The following is a 22,422-nucleotide window of genomic DNA, read 5'->3' as shown; positions in this document are numbered from 1 at the left end:
CCCCCCTGCTTCCCCTCCCAAATGGAAGAAAATCTCGATCTCGAGATCAGTGCAGAACAAGACAGCCCCGAGAGATGGGCATGGCTCGCAGCCTTTCTGTACCGTCCTGGCTGTGACGGTACGGTCCGACACCCGCGTCTTCCTCAGCCTCTCCGAAATCCCTCTCACCAGTCTCGGTGCGAGCAGCTCGAGCGCAGGATGGAGCAGGAAACCTAAAAAGTTCGTTCTGCAGAGAGACCTCTAGTGTTTTCCTTTCTCCATGTCCTGGCAGAGTTCCTCCAAAGTACAAATACACACAGAGCTCCCATTGTTTGCAGCCCTTCACAAGCCCGCTGATCCTAATATGTTTTTTTACCCATGATTTCCTGACACACAGCAAGCTGGAGAAAGAAAGGAAAAACTCCATTAAAAACCTCCAGGCTCTCCTCCATGTTAGAAATGAAATGGAAAATGGAGCGGATTTAACAGGAATCCCTGATTCCTGTGGCCAGGCTGGAGGAAGGGAGATGCGGATCAAAGCTGCAGGCTGCTGATATTTTTTAAGTCGCAATAAATAGCGAGAATTCTGAGGCAGGATGAGGATTTCCTGACTTGGACAAACAAGAAAGGACAGATTGCTTTTTTTATGATATTCCTCTCTGTATATTTAATTTATTCACCTTGATGATTCTGTCGACTGATCTGGTAATTGTTAGAAGTGGCTGTGACAGCCTGGAGACATTAGTATGATTTGCTGAGTTTGAGATCTGCTGCCTGCCCCCCCCACCCCACCACCTCCAAACTCAGGAAAAGTCAATACAATCGCACTTCATTTTTCCTTCATGTGCACTTGGAAGTCCTGGGAGCAGCAAGAGCAGTGGCGGCAGCAGCAGCAAGAATGAACTGCAAGGAAGAAGATGACAACTGCACTGATGGGAGCAGCAATAATGCGAAGAAGATGTTAAAATGTGTGGTGGTTGGGGACGGTGCAGTTGGGAAAACCTGTTTGCTGATGAGTTATGCCAACGACGCCTTCCCAGAGGAGTACGTGCCCACTGTCTTTGACCACTACGCAGGTAAGACAGCTTTCAAAGTCATTTAATTGCGAGCTGCAGGAGAGCCAGGTGGGAGGTAAAGGAAGACCAGGGAGAGCAGAGGACAGTTCAAAGGGGATGCATGGGTTACTTCTCGTCCCGTAATGTGATTCAGGCCTGGATGGTAGCCAGATGGCTTAGATGGCAGCTCAAACAGTTGGGGCAATGCAGGATTTATTCAGAGAACTTATTTGTTTGCTTCCAGTTTTTATTTTGATTTTGGTAAATAAGCAGCATTAGAGACGCAATTAAATCCACTGGACTTTTGGGACAACAAATGTAATTCAGCCTCTGTCGATTTGTTTTCTTGCTTTGTTTTTGAAATTCTGAAGTTCTGAACTTCACAGGATGCATTTATGATGAAGATATATAAGTATAAATATATATATATACATAAAAATATATGCTTTCAGTGATCCTGTGCCTCATGGCAAATGATGCATAAATTACAATATTTATATCCTATGAAGGGGGTAATCTTTGAGAAAACCAGCACAGTCTCTTTCCGTGCTGTCAGAATACAACTCCCCTTTCAGAGACATTTGTTACTCCATTTATAATTAGCATTTAATACTATAACTTGATGGCAGGGAAAGCAGAAGTGGTGACTGGCATGAGGACTTTACAGTGAGGGACTTTGTGGTATAATAAAAAATGCAAATATAATGAAGATCATCAGTGATGTTGATTGCATCACCGTGCGAAACAGACCCACAGATTAAGTACAACATTCACAGGCCTCTTTCTGTAGCAATTACTTTACCCAGCTGTGCCCAAAGCTATCACTCAGATGGTGTGATAGGCTAAAAGTGTTGCTCAAACTTCTGCTTAAATTTTCCTATCCCAAATTCTGCTGTTTTTCTTCTCTCCCTGCTCCTTTGGCTTATGGTGGCTGTTGTTTAAGAAATGCCTGAAAAACATATTCCAGAAGCACTGCAAAACTCCTTGCTTGTCCTGCAGCGGCAGTTGGAGTTTCCTTCATTCTCTCCCCACCTCCTTAAAAACTAGATTTTCATGGCGTGGCTTATCATAGATTTGGTATTCTGTAATGGGAAAATCTCTGTTTTCATTCTGGCTTCGTGTCAGGTTTAGCAGATGAACTGGCCAAACAAGCAAGCTGTGTAATTGCAGAATCTGATCCGTGGCAATGTGAAGACCTTCTCCTCCACAAGAGTGGGCAGCGTCACTTCTAATGCAAGCAATGCTCTCTTTTCTCTGCTCTTCCCACCAGATAGATTAAACAACCGTTTTAGAAAAAAACCTTTACGCAGACATGATATAAGAAATAATTTTGCATGGTGTAAATACGTATTTCCATGAGCCAGAAACCCCAAGGAAGCCTCACTGCATGAATTTATGTCTTATATTGCAACCGCACCCACTTTCTCATGACAGGCTGAGATCTGCTTATATATGATATTTGCATATACGGTATATGCTGGTATATGCATATATGGTATATGCTGGTATCCACACCATCCTCTGGGCTGGGTGGTTTTGGTGTGAGCATGGGGGCACACACGTGTGCACAGACATGGCGCTGATGCCACAGGCAGGCTGGCACTCAGTGGGGGCACCACGCTGAGTTTCTCTTCCCTACCCAGGTCACTCACAGGGACTTGCTCTGATTTCATTTCCTCTCTGTCAGAAGCGGTAGAAATTGCCCATGGGCTCAAAAGTTACTGAGGGAGAGGAAGGCTGAGACAAGGACGGGAAGAGAAAGAGTGGTCTTGTGTAATCCTTGTTTCCTTAGGGTGCAGGGTACAAACAGTATGTATGCACTTTTCAATCAAGGTACACTTACAGGGTTTAAAGATTTAGACCTCTGAAATAATTCCAGCTATTCTTACTTGTCTTCTTAACTATCATAGCACATAAATACAAGCTAAGAATATTTTTAATGAGGAAGTCCAGAAAGATAAGGGAAAAAAATAGCTCTGTATATTAGCATGCCGTTTTGCAGGGACAAACCTAGTGGTCAGAACTAGTGTTGATCAAAAATGGAATTTCAGTTTTTCGAGAAATCCCCTAATTTATGAAACCAATTTCACTACAAAACTGCGCACAGGATTGAGCAGTTGAAATCACTTCTGGAGCAGAGTGCTAGGAAAAAACCACTCATTTATCATAAAAATATTATACGGCATCAAGTATAACATAAACCTGTTTAAAATACTGTGGGGACTGAGAAAAGGGCTCACTTGGGGCAACCTTACCCCTGGGCTCACAGCCTTTAGGATATTGTGACAACAGCCCCTTCCACATCGATCTGCATGGCAGCCCATGGTCAAGAGGAGAGGTGGCAGAGCAGTACCATGGGCATGGTGGTACCATGGGCACAGTGACACAGGGAGGCTTCGCACGCAGACAAACCTGCAGGATGGTTGAGGCTCTGGAAAAATCACATTTGAATTTACCCCAGGGAACTGGTTTGTCTGCCCTTGCCCTTGCTCTGCCAAAACCAACTGTTTCAACTTTCCCAAACAAGCTGAAACCATTTGATTCAGTCCTCCTGTGCTGGAAATGCTCAAAAGCAATTAATTGCTGTAGATTTTTGCAAAGCTGCACTTTCCGTTGAAGGTTTTTCACCCAGGCGTCATTACCAGCAGTGGTGTGTGAGCAAGCATTTCCTCTTGCCTTACCAGGTCACAACCTGGTCGTGAGTCCCAGGACATTTACCAATTTCCTACTTTCTAATAGAAAAAGTAGAGAGGGAGGGAAGCATTAAAAACTGAGGATTCCAGTGGTGATCTCAGAGCAGTTTCTCACTGCCGCGACTCCAGCGGCTCAGGGGAGACAGTGATGCTATCCAGCCCAGCACTGGGAAAACCTCCAGATGCACCAGTGCTGTGGCCAAGGCATTAACCATTCACGGCCCCGCAGCACCAGCTGTGGTTACTTGCCCTGCTGCATCACATCTTTTTTGTTCCTTCCCTGGGCAGGTTCTTATGGCACAGGTGAAGCAGGTGAAGATACTAACGAGGGTAGCCCAAGGAAGCAACCAGCATTTCAAAGTGCTGAGCTCCAACAGTATTAGTTCTTTATAGTACTTATTCAGTGCCTTTCACATGAAAGACACTGAAACTATTTTGTAAAATTTGGGCCCAACCTACCTCTAAGAAAATAAAGGGCAATGTATGGGTTTCACTCTGGCAAGAAAGGTTGTTGGTGTTTCACCATCTATGCAGTTGTACTGTACAGAAGTCCAAACCAGTTGTTAGCTCCACACTAGTAACACTCTGCCACAGATTTCACCTGCAGTCCACGAAACTGAATTTGTTCAGGATCTGTTGCCAGGGTTGGGATGTGATGGATGAAGGGTAGGGTCAGGAGCAATGCCAGACAGATGGGGAAGGCAAATTTGTTATCTGGATAAGAAACTGTGTTCTTTTGTTGGTTGCCTGGAAGTTTATGAGTCTGGTTATTTTTCAAGGCATTTTGAAGAGGTTTTTCTGGAGGCCAGAGCCCTGAGTAGATTTCCTTACCTTTGGTGAAATTCCAGGTCCCACACTGAAAGGGTTTAGCCACAAGGTATATGGCTATTTCTAGGGTAGGTGAACCAATGTGCTATCCCAGTGACAAACAGGATATTACTGGCAATAATTATAACAATAGGTACTGTTTGGATAGTGAGTAGATGTTTTAATGTGCTGATTCCATTCTGTCTTTTGAACTCAAATGCTGATTTTCCATGAGCAAAGGTCTCTCAGCCTTGGTGACTTGTATTGTGTCTTGCCACGTGAGGTTTTACATGTTTAATTAGGGCTGAGGTTGTACCAACAGAAAAAAAATGAATTCTGCTACTAGCAGAATTTGGTTTAATGGCACCAAAATTGGCACTGGTTTGGTCTGTGTATTTGGACAATGCCCTTAACAACATGCTTTAACTTTTGATCAGCCCTGAAGTGGCCAAGCAATTGGACTAGATTATCGTTATAGGTCCCTTACAGCTCAACCTATTCTGTTCTGTTCTGTTCTGTTCTGTTCTATTCTAAAAGTGTATTGATTTTTCTGTGTTAAAAACCTCAATGACTGGGGATCATGCAACAATGACTGGGGACCACTGTGCAGATAAAGGTGAATGGACTCATTAGAACTTGAAGTCTAAGGAGAAGGTGGTAGGTCTTAATCTCTGATTTAAGCACAGCACATAGGTGAATGTCATACAAATAGTTCTAGGAGTCTAAGTTGCATCTTTGGTAAATGAGAGAGAGGTCAGCCCCTCCGAAGGAGAACTGCAAAACATCTGCACTAAAGACATAAAGTAGATGGCGTGGATATGACCCTCCTTCCCTCATGTGGCGGCACAAAGTAGTGAACATTTATAAATAGTGAATCCATTTGAAAAAAATTAACAGTGGCATGTGATCATCTAATGAATAGCATACAGAGTAGTTCAGCCACGACTGAAGCTCTGTAAATTAAAAGCAGTACAGAAGACAACTGCCATTAATCACTGTTAGGAGACACTTCTTTATTATTCTTTAGTGATGATTCAACCTAATCTGTCTGACTTTACACTGAAGTGGGCTGGGGCACTCACCGGTCTCACAGAGCAATCATCCCAACCTTGCTGGCCAGGCAAGCCATGCAGGAAAGGAAAGTCTGCCAGTCTTGCCCAGAGCAGTCAGCTTCACCTTGCAGCCTGTCCCCATGGGGAAGAAACCAGCCAAGATACGGCAGAAAACACAAGGGAGCCATTAGGTCCCAAATTTCTCCAGCTACAGGCACAAGAGCACATCTGTCCACACTTCTGATGTGCTAGGTATTATTAATTTATTACTAATGCACACTGGGTTCAACCTGTCTCTGCTTGCCATGGTGTATGAGCAATGAGTTAAACCCCATACCATCACTTTTTTTTTCCCCTGTTGAAACATAATTGGACAGGAAGAGGCTGCCCAAGGAGATTTGCAATTTCTGCATGGGTGCTGCCGTGGGAGTCTTCACACCACCACATTCTTGAGACAGTTGTCTTCTATAGGCAGTCTCGGTAGCACATTAGAGAGACCCTTCATGTGACTTTTGGGGTCGTTAAACTGAAAGAGCTATAAATAGAGCTGAAAGAGAACTGTGATGTTTATTTGCATGGATGTTTAGAGTGAGTTTTATTTTTCCTTTTAATGTTCATCCAATTCTGATCATACACATTTGAACTTTATCCTTGAGACAGGAAAGCATTGACTCTTTTAAGATCTGGCTCTTTAGACTAGCAGCCAGAGAACAGATGTGTTCATTTTGTCGTTTTTGACCTGATTCTCTGCTAATCTTCCCTGGTATCACACAGAATAAACCAGGGATCTCCACAAAACACTCGACGTACAACACAACAGGTTTCTGTCATGCAGTTCACCAGGTTTTCATACCTGGCACCACCGGTGTAATTCAAAGGTTTTCATGGCTGGCTTTTTTGAAGATAATTTTTACAGAACCACTAGCTCTTAGGCTCCTCACAGAAGGTTTAATTCTGTGTTCTGTGCCACATAACACAGAGGAGATCTAGTGATCCTCAAGCTTTTTCACATCCAGGAGTTCTAGACAGTCTTTAAACAAAAAAGGCCTTTTTTTGCCTGAATCACCGTGGTTATTCCACATTCAGATGAAGCGGGCACCATATACACCTCCAAGTGTCTAAAGACCTTTTTCTTCTGAAGGTGTTTTACAGCGTTTGAAGTCATGAGATAACTGTCTTTCATATCTCCCTTCCTCTCGCACATTCCTGTATTGTCCTGTGGGAGCACAATCCACTTGAAGTCCATGGAGTCCGAGGTGTGTGCAGGCTTTGTGATCCTGTTTACCCAGGGCAGATCATTTCTGCAGCGGTGCTCTGAGCACTGTGGTGGCAAAGTCCCCATTGTCCCCTGGCACCACTGAAATGCAGCTGTGGCTGGGAAGGAGCCTGCTTCCCACCTTTGCCTCTGGCTCTGTTATACACCTCCTCTTTGTACTATTGCCATTCCTGGTTTGATTTGACACCAACAAAAGCTTTAAGCTATAAACAGACACAAAAAAGCTCTGCACCAATCCCTCCCATACCCACCAGCACCTTGCTGATCACCCAGGACTCAACTGACAGCCCAAAAACTGCTGCAGCCCAGTGCGGAGACTCCTTCAACCGGTATCAGCAGTCAAGGGATGTCCTTGTGCATCAGGCACAGCAGGGGACAACACTGTGCCAGGAATAACATTTACAGTCTGAAAAGTACATGTAGAAAATACGCAAACTACATCAGGAATTAGAGGAGTAGATGAAGCAGCCATGTTACTTTATCCAGACTTATCCACCCTAAATTCCACCTAAGCCCCTGTGTCTATTTGGTATTAGCTATGTGGTGGTTGAAGGGCAATAGGAAACACAAAGAATACCAAGCGAGGAGTTAGACCGGCTGAATACGTATTGGTGGTTTGGATGTAGAATGATGGGGTTTTCTTAAGGTCAACCACAGTCCTGAGGGAATGGGTTGGAAATATGAGACAGTCAAGTGGCTTAAAAAGAAATTAATCTTTGCATGGTGTGTGATTAACCTAAGGTACTTGTCACTCTACAGAAGCTACTGAGGACAAAATTTTAGCAAGGTTTGCAAAAAGGGAGGTTGGACCAGATATCAGGGAGATTGAGTGCTACCATAAGCTAATGAAAAAGACTTCTGCAAAATATAATAAAATTTGAGCTGACACCACCTTATGTTAAAAGTCAGGATAAGATCTAAACTTGATCTGATGAGTGGCAAATTATCTTAAATATAAACTCACTGCTACATCAGAGATGACGATTTGACTCCCTGGGCTGTGACTTTGGCCCAGTCCAGCATTCTTGCACTTAGTGCTGTAGGAAGGGACTTTCTGGAATGATTCTTCTGATATATGGATGGGCAAAGAGACTTTGAAATTTTGCTTATGCAGCCATGGCTTCATGAAAAGAGTTAACAGTGGAAGCAATAAGAAAAAGACCCTTTTCTCCTCTACTCCTCTACTCATTTCTCCTTTTCTACTCCAAGACAGTCAGTCTTAGTCTTTCCCTCCCCTTCTAATCAGTGTAACATTTCAAGAGGTGACATCAGCAGAGGAAACCAAAACTGAAACTGTGACCTCTGGCCTTTGAAGGACAATCTCTGCAGCTTGAACTAACAACCACATCCACTATCTTAAAATCAATAACTGACTCAGTACATGTGGCCAGCCATCCACATCGGGGCAAAACCACTTACAGGTGGTGCCAGACCAGGTACTGTTGACAGCCAGGCAGATGCTTTTCAACAGGAGATGCTCCACGTGTGAGAAGGAAAAACAAAAACTTAGCAAAGTCTAAGCAACCAGAATTCCAAGACATGTACAGACTTCTTCATTTCTGCAGGATGTGGCAGTGTTTACTAAGTCATTGTTACAACGGCTTAGTTACTGATTAAATCAATGCAAAACACCTCCACTAAAACTTCCGTCTCATTTTCTGTTCTCTTGATAAACCTTGACACCTTGATGTGCGTACTAGAGGTGCAGATTGTTGCTACCGTGCATCATGGTGTATGTTTTGCCTCGCACGCGGTGCCTTTCCTATGTTCTAACTTTCCAGTTGTTATGGCCAGATCTAATGACATCATGGAAATGGCAAGGGATGAGGAAGAGCACACATATTTCCTTCAATTGTTCTGTTCAGACAAAGTCATTAAACAGTAATGACATCTCCTGTCAAATTATTATTTATCTTTGCAATGAAAAAAATCCACTCTGCTTTTGAGAGTGATCACTCACCAGTCTCCTGCCAGTCATACTGCTCTTGTATCCCACGCTACGGGTCCTCCAGCTAAGTCAGGAAAGAAGTTACTGAAGAATGAAAGCTTTATCAATTGCCACCCCAAGTTTTATCCCAAGAGGCACTGAATGAATGAATGAATTCTAGACTGGATTCATAAACTGGTATTCCTCTCTCTTTTTTCCCCAGATAAGATCAGAGGACAGGGTTTTAAAAGATTGTCTAATAATTAAAAGTAAAAAAATAATATTGACTTACTATCAAGCACTATTTGCATTCAAACTCAGAAGCCCCTCACCCAAGACAAGCCGTGCTACCAGCAGCCTTGTCTAAATGCAGGGACTAGACCTTACATGCGACCTCTATTACATGTGCTAAAATGCTCAAGCTTCATGCATTGGCCAGTGACTTTCCCATGCACCCAGGTGGACAGGAAAGCTCTCCTAGATCTGAGAACGAATCATTACACCTCACTGCAATCCCAAGCATCATCCATCATGTCCTACCAGCGAGGACACGGCCAGATGAGCGTAGCATGAGGGAGGATCCAATGATACATTCCAACTGGGTGGTTGCTATCACCTTTGGCTGAAAGTGATGCAGATCTCATGATGCAGGGATGGCTTTTCCTTAGTATTTGTTCTGCAGTATACATATTCATAGAATTACGACCAAGAGCAAAATCCCCTTCTTAAACAGGTATCACTGTGGGCATGAAAAGACATCATATGAGAGTAGGCAAGGTGGCTCGGAAGGAGGGTCCTGGGGGGAACAGTGCCATCTGCAACCTGTGGCACTTGCTGGGAAAGTTGTGTCCCCAGCCAGGCCCCACAGCCAAAGGAGTGTACTTGGGATCCCTGGGAAGGCCTCAAAAGCCATGAGAGCTTGGCATTTCGGCTGGCACAGATCCCCAGGCTTAGTGTGGGTCCAGTGCACCAGCAGTGAGGTTGCCCCAGGGTTGCCTTTCTGCCTTGGGTACTGGCACAGAAATGAATTCATAAATATGAAATGCACCAACCAGCCCTGGGGGAAGAGAAGTCTGGAAAAACCATTCACTGACAGAAGAAGCACTGGGAAAAACAAGAAAAAAAATTAACCTCCCAAAGGAGGGAGGTAGACAGCTGCAAAAACATCCCCAGGCTCGGTGGCACAGGAGGCACAGTCAGGAGGGTGGTGGCTTGGGAGCAGGAGGGGAAGGGCAGCACAGCACTGGACCAGGACCCTCACTCCTGGCTGAGGACAGTAGGGAAGTGGATCATGGAAAGAGCAGTCCTGGTGATGAGCACAGGAGCAGCACAACGGGATCTGAAAGAGTTAAAGGGGACTGTGCAGAGTGGCTGAACAGAAAGATCCTGCCACGGTGCAGGATGCCTGAGATGAGTCACTAAAGTTACTTTCCAACTCCTGCAATTCTGAGGAGACAGAGGCCACGTCTCTTATTAAAGACTCTCTGGCACAGACATCCAGCTATAACTTTGAAGTAATGATATTAACAGTATCTGCTAGTGCTTGGCTTTCTGCAGGCTTTAAGGCAAAGATCAGCTTCGGCAGTGAGTGGGAAAACATACATGTTCAAACACAGCATTAATTTTTATCCCCTGGGAGATGGGACAAAAAGAGCATCTATTTACAGTAATGATGCTGCTTTTCTGAGAACAGACCATAAGGAAAATCTCATAAGGAAAATGTGTTTTAAGTTCACAGACTGTCTCATGCTCTGGCTCCAGAGCGGGCAATGGTCCAGCTGCTGGGAGCAGTCTGTCCTCAAGACCAGACCCTCCCCGTCTTGGACACTCAGTTTCTGAGCAATCTTCCCAAGTCCCTGTCAGAACTGGTTAGCTTACCTCAGCTTGTTTACCTTCAACAAGTAGGCATAGAGTCAATGTCTTTTTTCTGATTTTGGGGGTCCAGTTACTTGAGAGCAGAAATGCAGAGACCTGATTTTTTTATTTGAAAGGTGAGGCGTTTCCACTCAGTGTGAGCAGATTCACAGTGAAAATGCCTCTTGAGGCCATCTATGGTATGCTTGATATATATCAAGCAATGGCTTGTGGAAGTAATGCCCAGGGCTTTGTGTTGTCCGTTCAAGCTTGGACAAGAGTGCTGCTTGACAGGTTGGGTTGTATGATCCCACTTCCCAAATGGCTCCATATGGGCACCCAAACTTAGCTGAGGGCTCAGGGTCTATGTTCATATAGATTATAGAATGTTATACCATGGTGTCTTTATTTTTGTTTCGTTATAACTACATAGAGCTTTTCAGCTATATCAAAACACAAAGGATACTATAGAATTGCTTGTAATTTCTTTCTAGTTTAATTGCATTTTTGCCCTCTGAAACCTTGCCATTATAATTTTCAGCAACAGCATGAACAAAATCTAGGTGGGCATTTGCATGATCTTATTTGAGCTCTAAGAAAGACCCTTCACCTTCACAGTGCTGCTGTGCTTTGTTCAGTGTATGTAACCAGTAAATCTCAAAAATCAAGTACCGTTCCCTTCCTCTCATTGCCTTCTAGTTACTGCTCGAAATATTGTAAGCCTGTTCCAGGAATACAAGGGAGTAACACTTCTCATTAAAAAAATGTAAGTGAAACACAGCTTTAAGAAAGCAATTTTTCAGGAATACCATCCATGAAAACAGGATCGAACTCAACATTGTAAGGGAGTTCATATTCCAAAAAATATTCAGCTAATCTGCCAGAAACCAAGCCTTACAGAAGAACTCCAGATTAGCTGAGCCAGTTCATTATATCATTAATATGGACAATTTCCCTTGCCGTGCATAACAATATTCTCTGATGGAGTGTGCCACTTGGAGGTCTGCTGGGAATTTACCTAAATCATTCAGTTTGGTTCAAGTCCAGAAGGGTGAGGTTGCTGTGGTTCTTGTTATTTTAATATTTTAGCGAATTAAGTGCATTTTCTCCCTCTACTTCCCCTCCTGGGAAACTGCTAAAATGGTGAAATAACTAGTTCTTTCATTATTTAAATCATATTGCCCAATTTATTTCTTTTCCTGTAAAGACCTCCTTGTAGCAACACCAGAAGTCCCTCCTGATGCTTCCAAGGAAGGAAGAAGCAACAGAGAGTGTGAATGCAGAATGAGGTCCCCAGTCTGAAGTAATGTCTGACAGAGTGAACCTGTGTCAGAAAATGGTGGAACAGGAATAATTTGTGCTGTCTGCATATGGTGCTCCAAACTCCGTGTCTCTCCCCCTGCCCTCTATTTAAATGCATGAACACGAGACTAAAAAAAAAAAAACAAAACAAAAAAAAACAAACCCAAAAAACAAGTCTTGTGACAATTTTTCAAGGAAAACAGTATTTTGAGACTATGCCCAATAGGGTGGAAACTCCTGAGGACACAGGGTAACCGTGTGTCTGTCTGAATGTATTCACAGTATGTCCTAGTGAGGCGCATGAGACAACTCATCCAAAGGTGGTGTGGTCAGAGACCACCTTGTACCTTCAGTCACATTAAATCCTTCCAGCTCTAGATCCTCTTTCTGCAGTTGACTCCATGGATAGCTGCATTACCTTTTCTTGGTATTTATTTCCTACATTGCTTTTTTTCTCAAAGAATAGGGTCTTCCCATCTGAAATGTTAGAGAAAAAGAAAGTTTGTCTTCCCAAATCATGCCTGGGTGCAGGATGGAGCTGGCCAGAGCAAGATGTGTGTCCTGCAGAGCCACCCCGGAGCCAGCCAGGTCCAAACCCAAACCACAGACATTGCACGCATAGCGGCTGCCCCACAAGCACTCAGTGATAATTGTTACCGTGTGGCTCTTCTGGTTTCCTCAAGCGCTGCCAAGCTGGCAAAGGCTGCGGCCAGCTAGGGCATGAGAGCAGATGTTCCTGCCTCCTGACCCATGTCAGCTCTGCCCGATGGAAAATGCCATCCAAGATGAGTGATAACCAACAAGCAGCCAGGCAGGGCTTTGGAGGGTGGTAGTGGGACCACCCCGCAGTGACCACAATCCACTGCAGAGACCATCCAGCAGCCACCTCTTTCCTGACAAACCCCTGCCACAGCATTATCTCAGCATTGCTTCTTGTGGGTAAGCTAGGAAAGGTCAAAAAAGCCAATGAGCTGCATGAGAAACAAACAAAAAAAAGACCAAGAAAACAGGAGAGAAGAATTGGAGGAGGGAGGGGAAAGGCATATTTAAGAGAAGACAGTTCAGAAATAATCCATAAACCATAAAACAAGTGATGTTTGGGGGGATATGACTCATGATTTTGAACTTTTGGGATTAGAAGAAGTTCTGGCTAGAGCATTTTTGACAAACTATCCCACCAAGAGAAAATGCTGATTCATGAAAGTTGAAGCATTTTTTAAATGCTTGAAAGAACAAATTCTTGAGGTCCAGGGCCCTCTGGTTATTTCTGACAGTGCAGCAAGAAAGACCTAAATTGAAAACAAAATATCTGAAGGTTTTGTTTTCATTCCATTGTAAAACGAAAACAAATTGTAAAACCTCAGAAGTTGCCGCAAAGCTGAATTGCCGTGCCCCTGGCCAGTTCTAGTCGGTTACTGTTATTATCCATTTTACAGTTATTGTATTGTAATCATTATTATTCAAAGGCAGACTTACTCCCACTCCCTCTAAAAGAAATGTTTGTGCAACAAAGACAAAGAATTCCTAGGAAAATGCCTCAAATAGCATGAGCTCAGGTGCGGTTTTGGGCTCTCTCAATGTGAAAAGCTGCAAGAGGTTGGCAATCCTTGGCAAACCTAATGGCAGAACCAGGAGACGAGAAAGCTTTGAACTGAGTTTCACTCGTTATGCCTTTAATCTCTCTGGTACCGGCTACCTGCAGAGTGTTTTTTTTCTCCTCTCCTTTGATGGCTTTTGGCATCACTTTACTGTCATTTAAATCCGCATTTCTAGTTAATAAGACCACACAGAAGAAGAAAGTTAGCCCAAGTGCTCCCAAAGGTTTCCAGAGGACATCTTCCCTTCACTAGACACAATCTTCTTCCAGTGAGTGGTCACCAAAGTTAGTGACACTGGGACAAGGACTTCAGCAGTGGTGCCCAGTGGACATGGAGGGAGATGTCTGTGGCCACATTTGATGCTGCTTGTAGATTTTGGAGGAAATACACAGTAAAGGAAATGATTGGGAGCTCATGCCATAAATAAGTTTGGAAGGACACCATTGTGGTTAGGAGAATTAGGATGTGTGCAATTAGTTTGAGCGTGGATTTCAACCTGTATTCCTACTTCTGAGAACACTTACTGTCGGGTCACTTTCCGGATCCCCCTCATATAGCTGCATTTCTATTATCTACCACATTAACAAACCACACTGCTGCTATTTGACTGAAAATATTCAGTCAATTGGCCAGAAGCTAAAATGGTCAGTCCTTCCCAGGAGCTTCTCAGTAGAGGGCTCAAAATCCTGTCTTAGTATGAATGACATCTGACCTAAGGAAGTTCATTTGGGGTGTCTGAGGACTGCTGAATTTCAGATTTCCTATATGGGCAAACCTTTTTAATGTGCTCCTGCTGTGAGCTGTCAGGCAAGAATAAAAACAGAGCCATCAGAGGTAATGAGAAAGCACTACCGACAGTGCTTAATGGATTTTATTCCTTAGAAGAGCTGGGAGGGTATCCTGAAAGAGACTGGTTTCATTTCCCAGTGAGCGTGGTGGGTGTGGGTACCTAAAATTAGATATAGTCTCCATTAGGTGTAAATATTTATGCCTCTTGCAATAACGCAAAACTTTTAGTCTGATGATCTTCAGTATGAGGAAACCATTATAAATACGTTTTGATAATGAAAACAGAGGAAATAATAGATTTTTAGGCAATCCTTTTGAAGGTTAGCTATGCTCACACAAACTGCTGGCTTCATCTGGTTTTGGAAGTCTCACAGACCTGGGACCAAGAAAATCTAAGCCAGGAAACCCTTGAAGTGAAGGAATGTGTGGCATACAATAAAAGGCCAACAAGTAGATGAACAGAATAAGTGAAAGAAGCAGATTATTTCCTTAATGCATTTCTGTGCAAACTGCTAAGCTCCCAGGGAATCAGAATGAAGGGATTTATGACACACAATAGATAACTTTTCAAGAAGGAAATACCGATTTTCCCCTTATACATTTGCAGGAGATGCAATGAAATGTGCATATATTAATATCTGCATTATTTATTCTTGTCAAAGAAAGATTTATTAGATTACAAAGAAGCCATGTGCTTGGGTATATTTTTTTTCAGATTTCTTTCTTTGCTACGCTAGTTTATAGAAGCAGTCAGAGAAGTGCCTGTAGTTTCTACTACAGGGAATTTTCCTCCAAATCATTTGCACAGTTGTCTGTTGCTAAGCAAAGACAGCAGTCCCGATGCCACTCACTGTTTCACAGATGCAACCCCAGTTAATTATGGGGGCTGGTAAATGAGCTTTATTTCTCTCCGTGTTTTTTTAATAATAGGTGCAGAAGAAAAAGAGGTTGATCAGCAGGGGAATACATATGCCGCCTCAGCATGGGACAGGGGTCTGGCTGCTCCATGCCTCAACATGAGCAGAGGGAACATGAGCAAGAGAGGTAGGATGGGATGAAAAAGCAAACCCATCCCTCAGCACCCACCCCATTAGTTTATGAAATGGCTCACTTACATGGCCATTAAACCTTTGGCTATGGAAACACAAGTGCTAAGCAGGAATCTCAGTGCCGGAGAGTCTCAGTAGCTGTAGAAGAGGATGTTGGACATACCACAATTTTTGCAATCACCCATTTGGAGGGAAGACCACAAATTCCCTTAGCTCAGCAAAAATATATGGTAACTGGGTGATGATCACTGACACTGGGAGTGCAATGGATGCACTCCAGATGCCTCTTCAACATCCACTGGGATTTATATCCACGCATTGACAGATGGGAACCCTCAGTTCTGAAGAAAAAAAAATATCTACGGGCTGAGTTTATAGTGAGGTAGCCAAGACCAGAATTTCTCTTCATTTGTTTGTCATCTTGCTATTTCTAGAAGTACGTCCCTCTGCCCTCTTGGAACACCAGAGTGTATATTTCCCAGACATGTCGCTGGCTTAAAAGAAAACAGATCTTAAGCTAGGAAGAAGTAAGCCAATGGAGATCAATATATCTGAAGGAACAAGGGTGGGAAAAACTCCAGAGGAAAAATATTTATGAAGGAAAACAAATTAACAGATTTGCTAGGAAAAGAGCTCTGCAGTCTGCTATCATCCACAAACCCTCGGGTAAGGAAAGAGATTTTTTTGAGTGGGTGAACGTAGGCATGCATGGCAACACAGACTGAAGGACTGCCTGTCCAAAAGAGCATGGCTCTAGGACTATTCTTGAAAGTATTGTTTCACCTCATTAAACAATTGCAACACAAATAGTAAGCTTGTGATAATGAAATTAAACATAGGATCAGATCACTTTAGCGCTGGCTTTCTGGATACCAAACCGTCATTGACCATGTGTATCCTGCAAAGTATCTGGTTTTATCAATCTCTCTGTTAAACAACAGGGAGACTGCTCAGACCCCCTCAGTCACCTTATGAACACAGCAGTAACAATTTAGCAACTTAATGGAAGGAAAGGCATTTGAAGAGATGTATAGGCACACATTTCCTGACAGTTTTCTCATCTTAATTTCTCCAGAGGGGCTCAGCAGCAGCCGATCCATCTGCTTTCCAGAATCTGCTCCCAAACTCCAAGTCCGAAGGTTCTGTGTCTACAGAGGAATGTTGCTGTTCTGAAAGGGCAGAGATTTTGAGAAACCCCTTTGTTCTGAAATCCTCTTAAAACTAATCCAAACCAGTTTCTTAGTGGTCCTCAGTGGTGTGGTGTGGTATAAGCAAGATTTAATTCTCGTATCTTTGCCATTTGCTCACTGCTGTCCCCACTGAAATGGCACCAGCTGGCCATTATTATTTCACACTCTGAAGGGTTCAAATGTTCATCAGCTCTATGATTCTGTGAGGTCTCATTATGAAGAGCAAGAGAAATTTCTGTACTGTTTGGTCAAAACCCACCCTCCATATATGAGCACAGCATAATAATGCGTGCACTGCTTAATGTTAAACAATTCATTGCACACTATTGAATGCTTAAAAATAAAATGAACCACTGCTATTTTAGATTATCTTGATCATTAAAGCCTTGCAAACAGTAGGCATCACAGCAGGTAATAGTAACAGTACTTAATATCAAGCAGAAGGGTATATTAAGTAAACATTAAGTTCAACCCATAAACAGTCTCTAGTATAAGCACAGTAACACATGAGAGTTCAGGAGTTTTGCATAAAAGCAGGTTTGTGTCAATATATCTTATCTGGATGAAAATACTGGCACTGGGAGGGTCATGCAGCTGCAGAGGAGGGAGGGATCAAGGCCAAATCATCTCTGTCGTGGACCAAAGCTTTCCCCTCAAGCCTGCCATTCCATGCACACACATTGCTCCTGCCTTTATTTTTCACCTGGAAGAGGTCAAGATTCAACCCTGTTTCCTTTGCCAAAACACTTCCCAGCCAATCATATGCAAGGTGATTGCATCTCTCTTTGTTTCATACACGTGGATTGAAACCAGGCCTGCTGAAGGCACCGTGCCTGTTGTCGTGGCGGGGATGGGGATTTCATCCTCTGCCCCGAAGCCACCCCAGTTGGGCAGCCAGGCTTTCTGTTTGCTCCTCTTCAGGCTGTGTCTCACAGCCTGGCTGAGTCTGTGCCCACATGAGTGATACTGGAGACCACTGAAATCTGTCCTGAGGGAAACAGCAGAAATACTGGATAACGGACTGCAGACCTTTGAAAGCTCACGTCCTTTCTGCTGCTAACACCCAGCCTCCATATCTACCTGCAAGACCAGCCCCCATGCAGGTGCAAGCATGTGTTTGCTTCTGTGCATGTCAGGAAGCCCAACCCTTAGGAACATCCTTCCCATAAGTACGCTAACAGTCATCTGGGCTTAAACGCTAATTAAAGATAAGCACGCACTTTCATGTTTTGCTGAAGCAACTCCAGAATGAGGAAAGTCTGGATTACGCAATATGAAAAGAATACCCTCCATTTATTAAGCCTGCCCTGACAATACATAAAAAAATTCTGGAGCTTTCCTCTTGGCCAAATAATTCTCCCACTTCATACCATAGGTATGCTCCAGTTGCGCTGGGAGCAGAATGGCAATGTTATGACTCACTTCACATTGCAGGCTGGAAGTACCATATTTTGTTTCAGAAAGAAGTAGATTGTAGGCCTAAGATTTAAAAGGCAACTTTTTGTAAACTACACTCCAGTATATTCTGGAGCACATTTTGATCGGTTGCACCATCCAGTCCCTCTTCAGCTACACCTCTGGCTGTGCTTATTTTTAAATTTATAGCTGTGCTGGGAATATAGCATGTCCAAATTAACTTACAGTGGTGAGTGAGGCAGTTAAATGGGCTTTTTGTGTTTCCTTCCAGAGCAACTCTCATGGCAGTAATTGCTGCCACACACTTTTGCCATCGATTCAATGTTGTGTCTGTGCTGAAGCAGTCAGGCACAGATGAAATGACACTTTTCTTGTGTCTCGTCAGGGCCCATTAAAGCGACCCAAACCTTTTTGTTTGTCAGCCTACAGGGAGTGGAAATGACCATCCTTCTCCTTTGGTTTTGCACAGATTATACAGGGTTTGCCCACCAAGACTACCATGGGCTGAAGGTTTAGTTATAAATTTACTTTGGTGGTGGGGGTGGAAGAAAAAACAAATTATTTTGTGGTATTTAACAGATGATGCTAAATCCTTATGCTGTTTGGTACCAGCAAGTTTCACTTGTAACAACCCAGCATTGTACCCTTGCGAGGCTCAGACACCAGCTAGCATCACTGGCCCCATCAGACCTGAACTGGCAACTTCAGGAGGCCACAAGACAATTCCTAAAAAACACTTGCAAGGTTAGAAGCAAACCCTGGGAAACTGTACCTTGACCCACAGCCTGTCTCATTAGGACCGAAACATTTTTAAATAACACTGCCATGTCTCAAAATCAAAGGTGCATGGACTTTTGCTGATGTATCCTAAGTAACAACCATGTTTTTTCACTTGTGACAGGCACTGACCATGTGCAGGGCTCTGTGAGCCGTGCCAGCCAGCCATTCTTTCGAGGGTTTGCCTTTTAAAGGATAGCATCAGTATACTTGCCTGGAGCACACAGAAATCATGTAAAACGATGGAGCTTTCCATATATCCAGGCCCAGCAGCTGAAAAATTCCATTTCCCTGCTGCAATTCAGATTTTATACCTGTGGTCTGTGTTTAACCCCTGAAGCCCCTGCCATCTTTCTGCACACCTCAGCAACCATTACCTATCAGCTCAGACAGGATGGTACTGTGAGCCTCCAGCCTGCCTTGGCATAGCTTTTAGCCCAAAAATCCTTCCACCCTCCTCAACCCGCTCAGCCCCTCGTAAGCCCCCAGCTTTACTGGGATCAGCTGCACCTGATGCGTTTGGCTGAGGGCCGCATTCCTCGAGGGAACTCTGAATCCCCCAGAGGATCTGCTCCAAGCAGATTTTTTTTCCTCTTAGGAAACCAACAGTGCAGGATACAGGAGACTTCCTTCAGAGGATGTACATGCAGACAAAGCCTTAAAATTGCTGCTTATGTAGAAACAGTTGCATGGCAGACACAGGCATTTTGCTTTTGGTGGTATCATCCTCCCCAGTCCAGAAACTCTGCAACCTGCTCACCTCTGAGAAATCACCGTGCTTCCATGGATGCAAACAGGGGTGCACAGCACCTATGTGAGCATGGGGACGGACACTGTAGGATTAAAAAGGCAGGGTATCAGGGTGGAAACGCGTGTCCTCTAAGACCAGGTTGGAATTATTTTGCTCTGTATCGGATCAGTCTTCCAAGGAATGCTCTTGAAATGGGAAGTGTCCCAGAAGGTCACAAAAATAATAGAAGGTTTAGAAAATAAGAGCTGTAGGAAAAAGTTTCCAGTATTGCAAACATCAAGGCTGTGTGGAAAAAATAATACAGAGCAGCAAGGGAACAGTCTACAGGAACCAGTGAGGAAGAGAAAATAGGAAGCTCAGGGCACAAAGAGAGAGCCTCTTTTTGTCAGGAGTCATTCATTCAGAATAGACCTCCAACAGCCCAAAATTTAGAACAGTTTTTTAGTGAAACACATACTGTAATCTGTGGGCCAGGTGTAAAGGTGAGTAAACTGCCCTGTGACATCTGTGAGTAAACTGCCCTGTGACATCTGTGTGGCCCAGTCATTGCAGATACAGTGTTCAGAGCAAGTCTGGGAGGGACTGAATGTTCATTGACATGACCCAACCTCTTCACCTCCAGAAGTCACACTATCTGCTTTTGTACTGTTTATCTGGTCGAGTAAGAATCTACAATAATATTCCAAGAAAGACATTATACCTTCAGCATACTGTGATGGTTGGAGAGTGCACAGGCACAGTAAAACACCCTTCACAGCATCCCTACACCCTGAATTCAGCGAAGGGCACGTCTTTGACATCACATTTGCTGTTGTTATAGCCTCTGGTCTTAAGTTCTGAACCTCCTAATAGTGTGATAATGAGCTTTCTGTTTCTTTGCTGTTCTTTGCTTTTCTTTGGTTGGTGCCTGCAGGCTATTGAGTTTAAAAGCCAAAACACACAGAAAATTTGCTTCAGGGTTGAAAAAATATCTCTCTTTTCGGAAGGGTGGGATTTCATGAGCTTTTGTTCTCCCCCATCTCACATAAACAAGCACGGTCATATTTCTGCCAGTATAAGGCAAGCAAAATCAAGAGTGCCTGTTCTAACTGGGACCTTACTGGTCCCTGGTGGGTGGCAGGAACATATGTGCAAGTTACAAGGCTTGAAATTTAGGACTTCACTTCACAAAATGTCCACATGGATCAGATGAGAGCTTGAGACGTCGTGTGCTCGGCCAGACCCTGACAGCCGAAGTCACACGGGCCAGCATTTGCCCATCCTGGGACTGCAGCTGTGTTCATGGTTGGTACGTGCATCAGGATTTGGTGTAGAGCTATTTTGGTCTTCAGCTGTGTTATTTGCCAGTGCATTGTTCTCACCAAATACATAGCAACAACCAATGGAGATCGATGCAAAATAAAAAATAATTTAAAAAAAACCACAACAAAACAAAACAAGTCATTTTCAAATCCTGTACTGGATAATACTTTATGATCCATAAAATAGCTGTAATACAGAAAAAAAAAAAAAAGAGAAAGAGGATAAAAGGGTTTTTTTAAAATGGTGATAATTGCCCATATCAGTACATTGTAATCATATAATTATACGCTGAAACACATATTCTGTCTTTGTAAAACTTCTGATGTCACTTCTCAGCCATTCAAAGCAGCCGTGAAATGATGGTAGGAAACAGTCCACATTGTCTGCTGTATTGCCTATTGCTGTATTACCTCCTCCCTCTCTGCTTTTGTGTTTCCTTCCTCTCTCCTCCTCCTCCCAATCAGTTTCAGAACTATAAAATATCGCTGCCTACCTCAAACTGTGGAAGCTGGGAGCAATTCCACCAAAGGCAAACAGGGAGGAGGTGGATGTCTTCAATCTGAGAGGGTGTCTGGCAGTCAGAGAAGGGGTCAGATCCACCTTATGGCAACAGCCTTGGCGACTACAGCCAGTAATGGCAGTGAGCATGGGAAAGTGTTGTCAACGGCACTGGTGAACACAAGGAATGGGTGTTGTAGATCTACTAAGTCTGTCTGAAAGTTTTTCTGTATGTATATGTAGGTGTGTGTCAGCCTATCAAAAGAACAAAAATTTTAGAATACTAATTGTTGGTGCAAATGACTCCCTGTAAGGACACTGACAAAATATGAGGATAACCAGATCCATGGCAGATCCTATGACAGACTAGGTTTTGCCGTATTTAGGGGGAAACACAACAAGCATTCGTATCTTCATGAGTTCTTATATATGTGCAAAATATTAGACACTGAATTTCCTGTCAACACATCAAGGAGATATCTGCCATCTGCCTTTTTCCTGCTGCTTTCCCATTTCTGATGACTTTCCCTGAATTGGTGGGTAGCGATGCAGTCAGGGGCCTTTCCAGTACTGTTTCTACCCTACCTCTTCTCATGGACATGCCTGAAGTTATCTTCCAGCCTCACGTCGTCCTCTTTAGAGAAGTGCCTTGTGCGAGCTGAGAGCTTTCTCAGTGCAGCACCAAAGGCATTTGCTTCTTTTAAAGGTCATTAGTCAAAGGGATAAGGACAAAAGATAATAATTAAATCTAAAGAGACAGGGAGGAGAAAGAGAGAAGTAAACTACGACTGCTTCCACGCCTTCTTGTAAAATTATGTGCAAATCTTCTCCTCTGTGAAAAACAATTTATAAATTGTCTAAATACATATGGCCAGATGGGTATGGTAACTCATTGCTGCTTTAGTCACAGAATCATTATTAAACAAAAAAAAAAAATTAAAGCAGGCCTTTCCCAAGCTATCCAAGGACTGGTTGCTGATTTTGGATGTTGTTGTAAATGAAGTTATGTTTTGCCTGATAACAGAGAATCAAAAGCACAACTGAGTTTCCAGAGCAGCAACGACCGCTTAGCCAAAAAAGTGGAAAATTTTCAAAAAATGCCAGGAG

General features: G+C 43.5%; 1 protein-coding gene across 1 annotated transcript in view; it reads left to right on the top strand.

Annotated features, from left to right (window-relative positions):
* The first annotated feature begins 388 nt into the window (after window positions 1-388).
* RHOJ (ras homolog family member J) overlaps window positions 389-22,422 on the top strand; it is a 49,281-nt gene continuing 27,247 nt past the window's right edge. Inside the window, exon 1 of the mRNA XM_010188357.1 lies at window positions 389-1,055. Within this exon, the coding sequence (XP_010186659.1) occupies window positions 878-1,055 (178 nt within the window). The 5' untranslated portion in view covers window positions 389-877. The remainder of the gene's footprint in view (window positions 1,056-22,422) is intronic.

The sequence above is a fragment of the Mesitornis unicolor genome, unplaced genomic scaffold (assembly GCF_000695765.1).
Source record: "Mesitornis unicolor isolate BGI_N332 unplaced genomic scaffold, ASM69576v1 scaffold11800, whole genome shotgun sequence".
NCBI classification, from domain to species: Eukaryota; Metazoa; Chordata; class Aves; order Mesitornithiformes; family Mesitornithidae; genus Mesitornis; species Mesitornis unicolor.
Note: the sequence above shows the minus strand (reverse complement) of the source record. Positions and strands in the feature narration are given on the sequence as shown.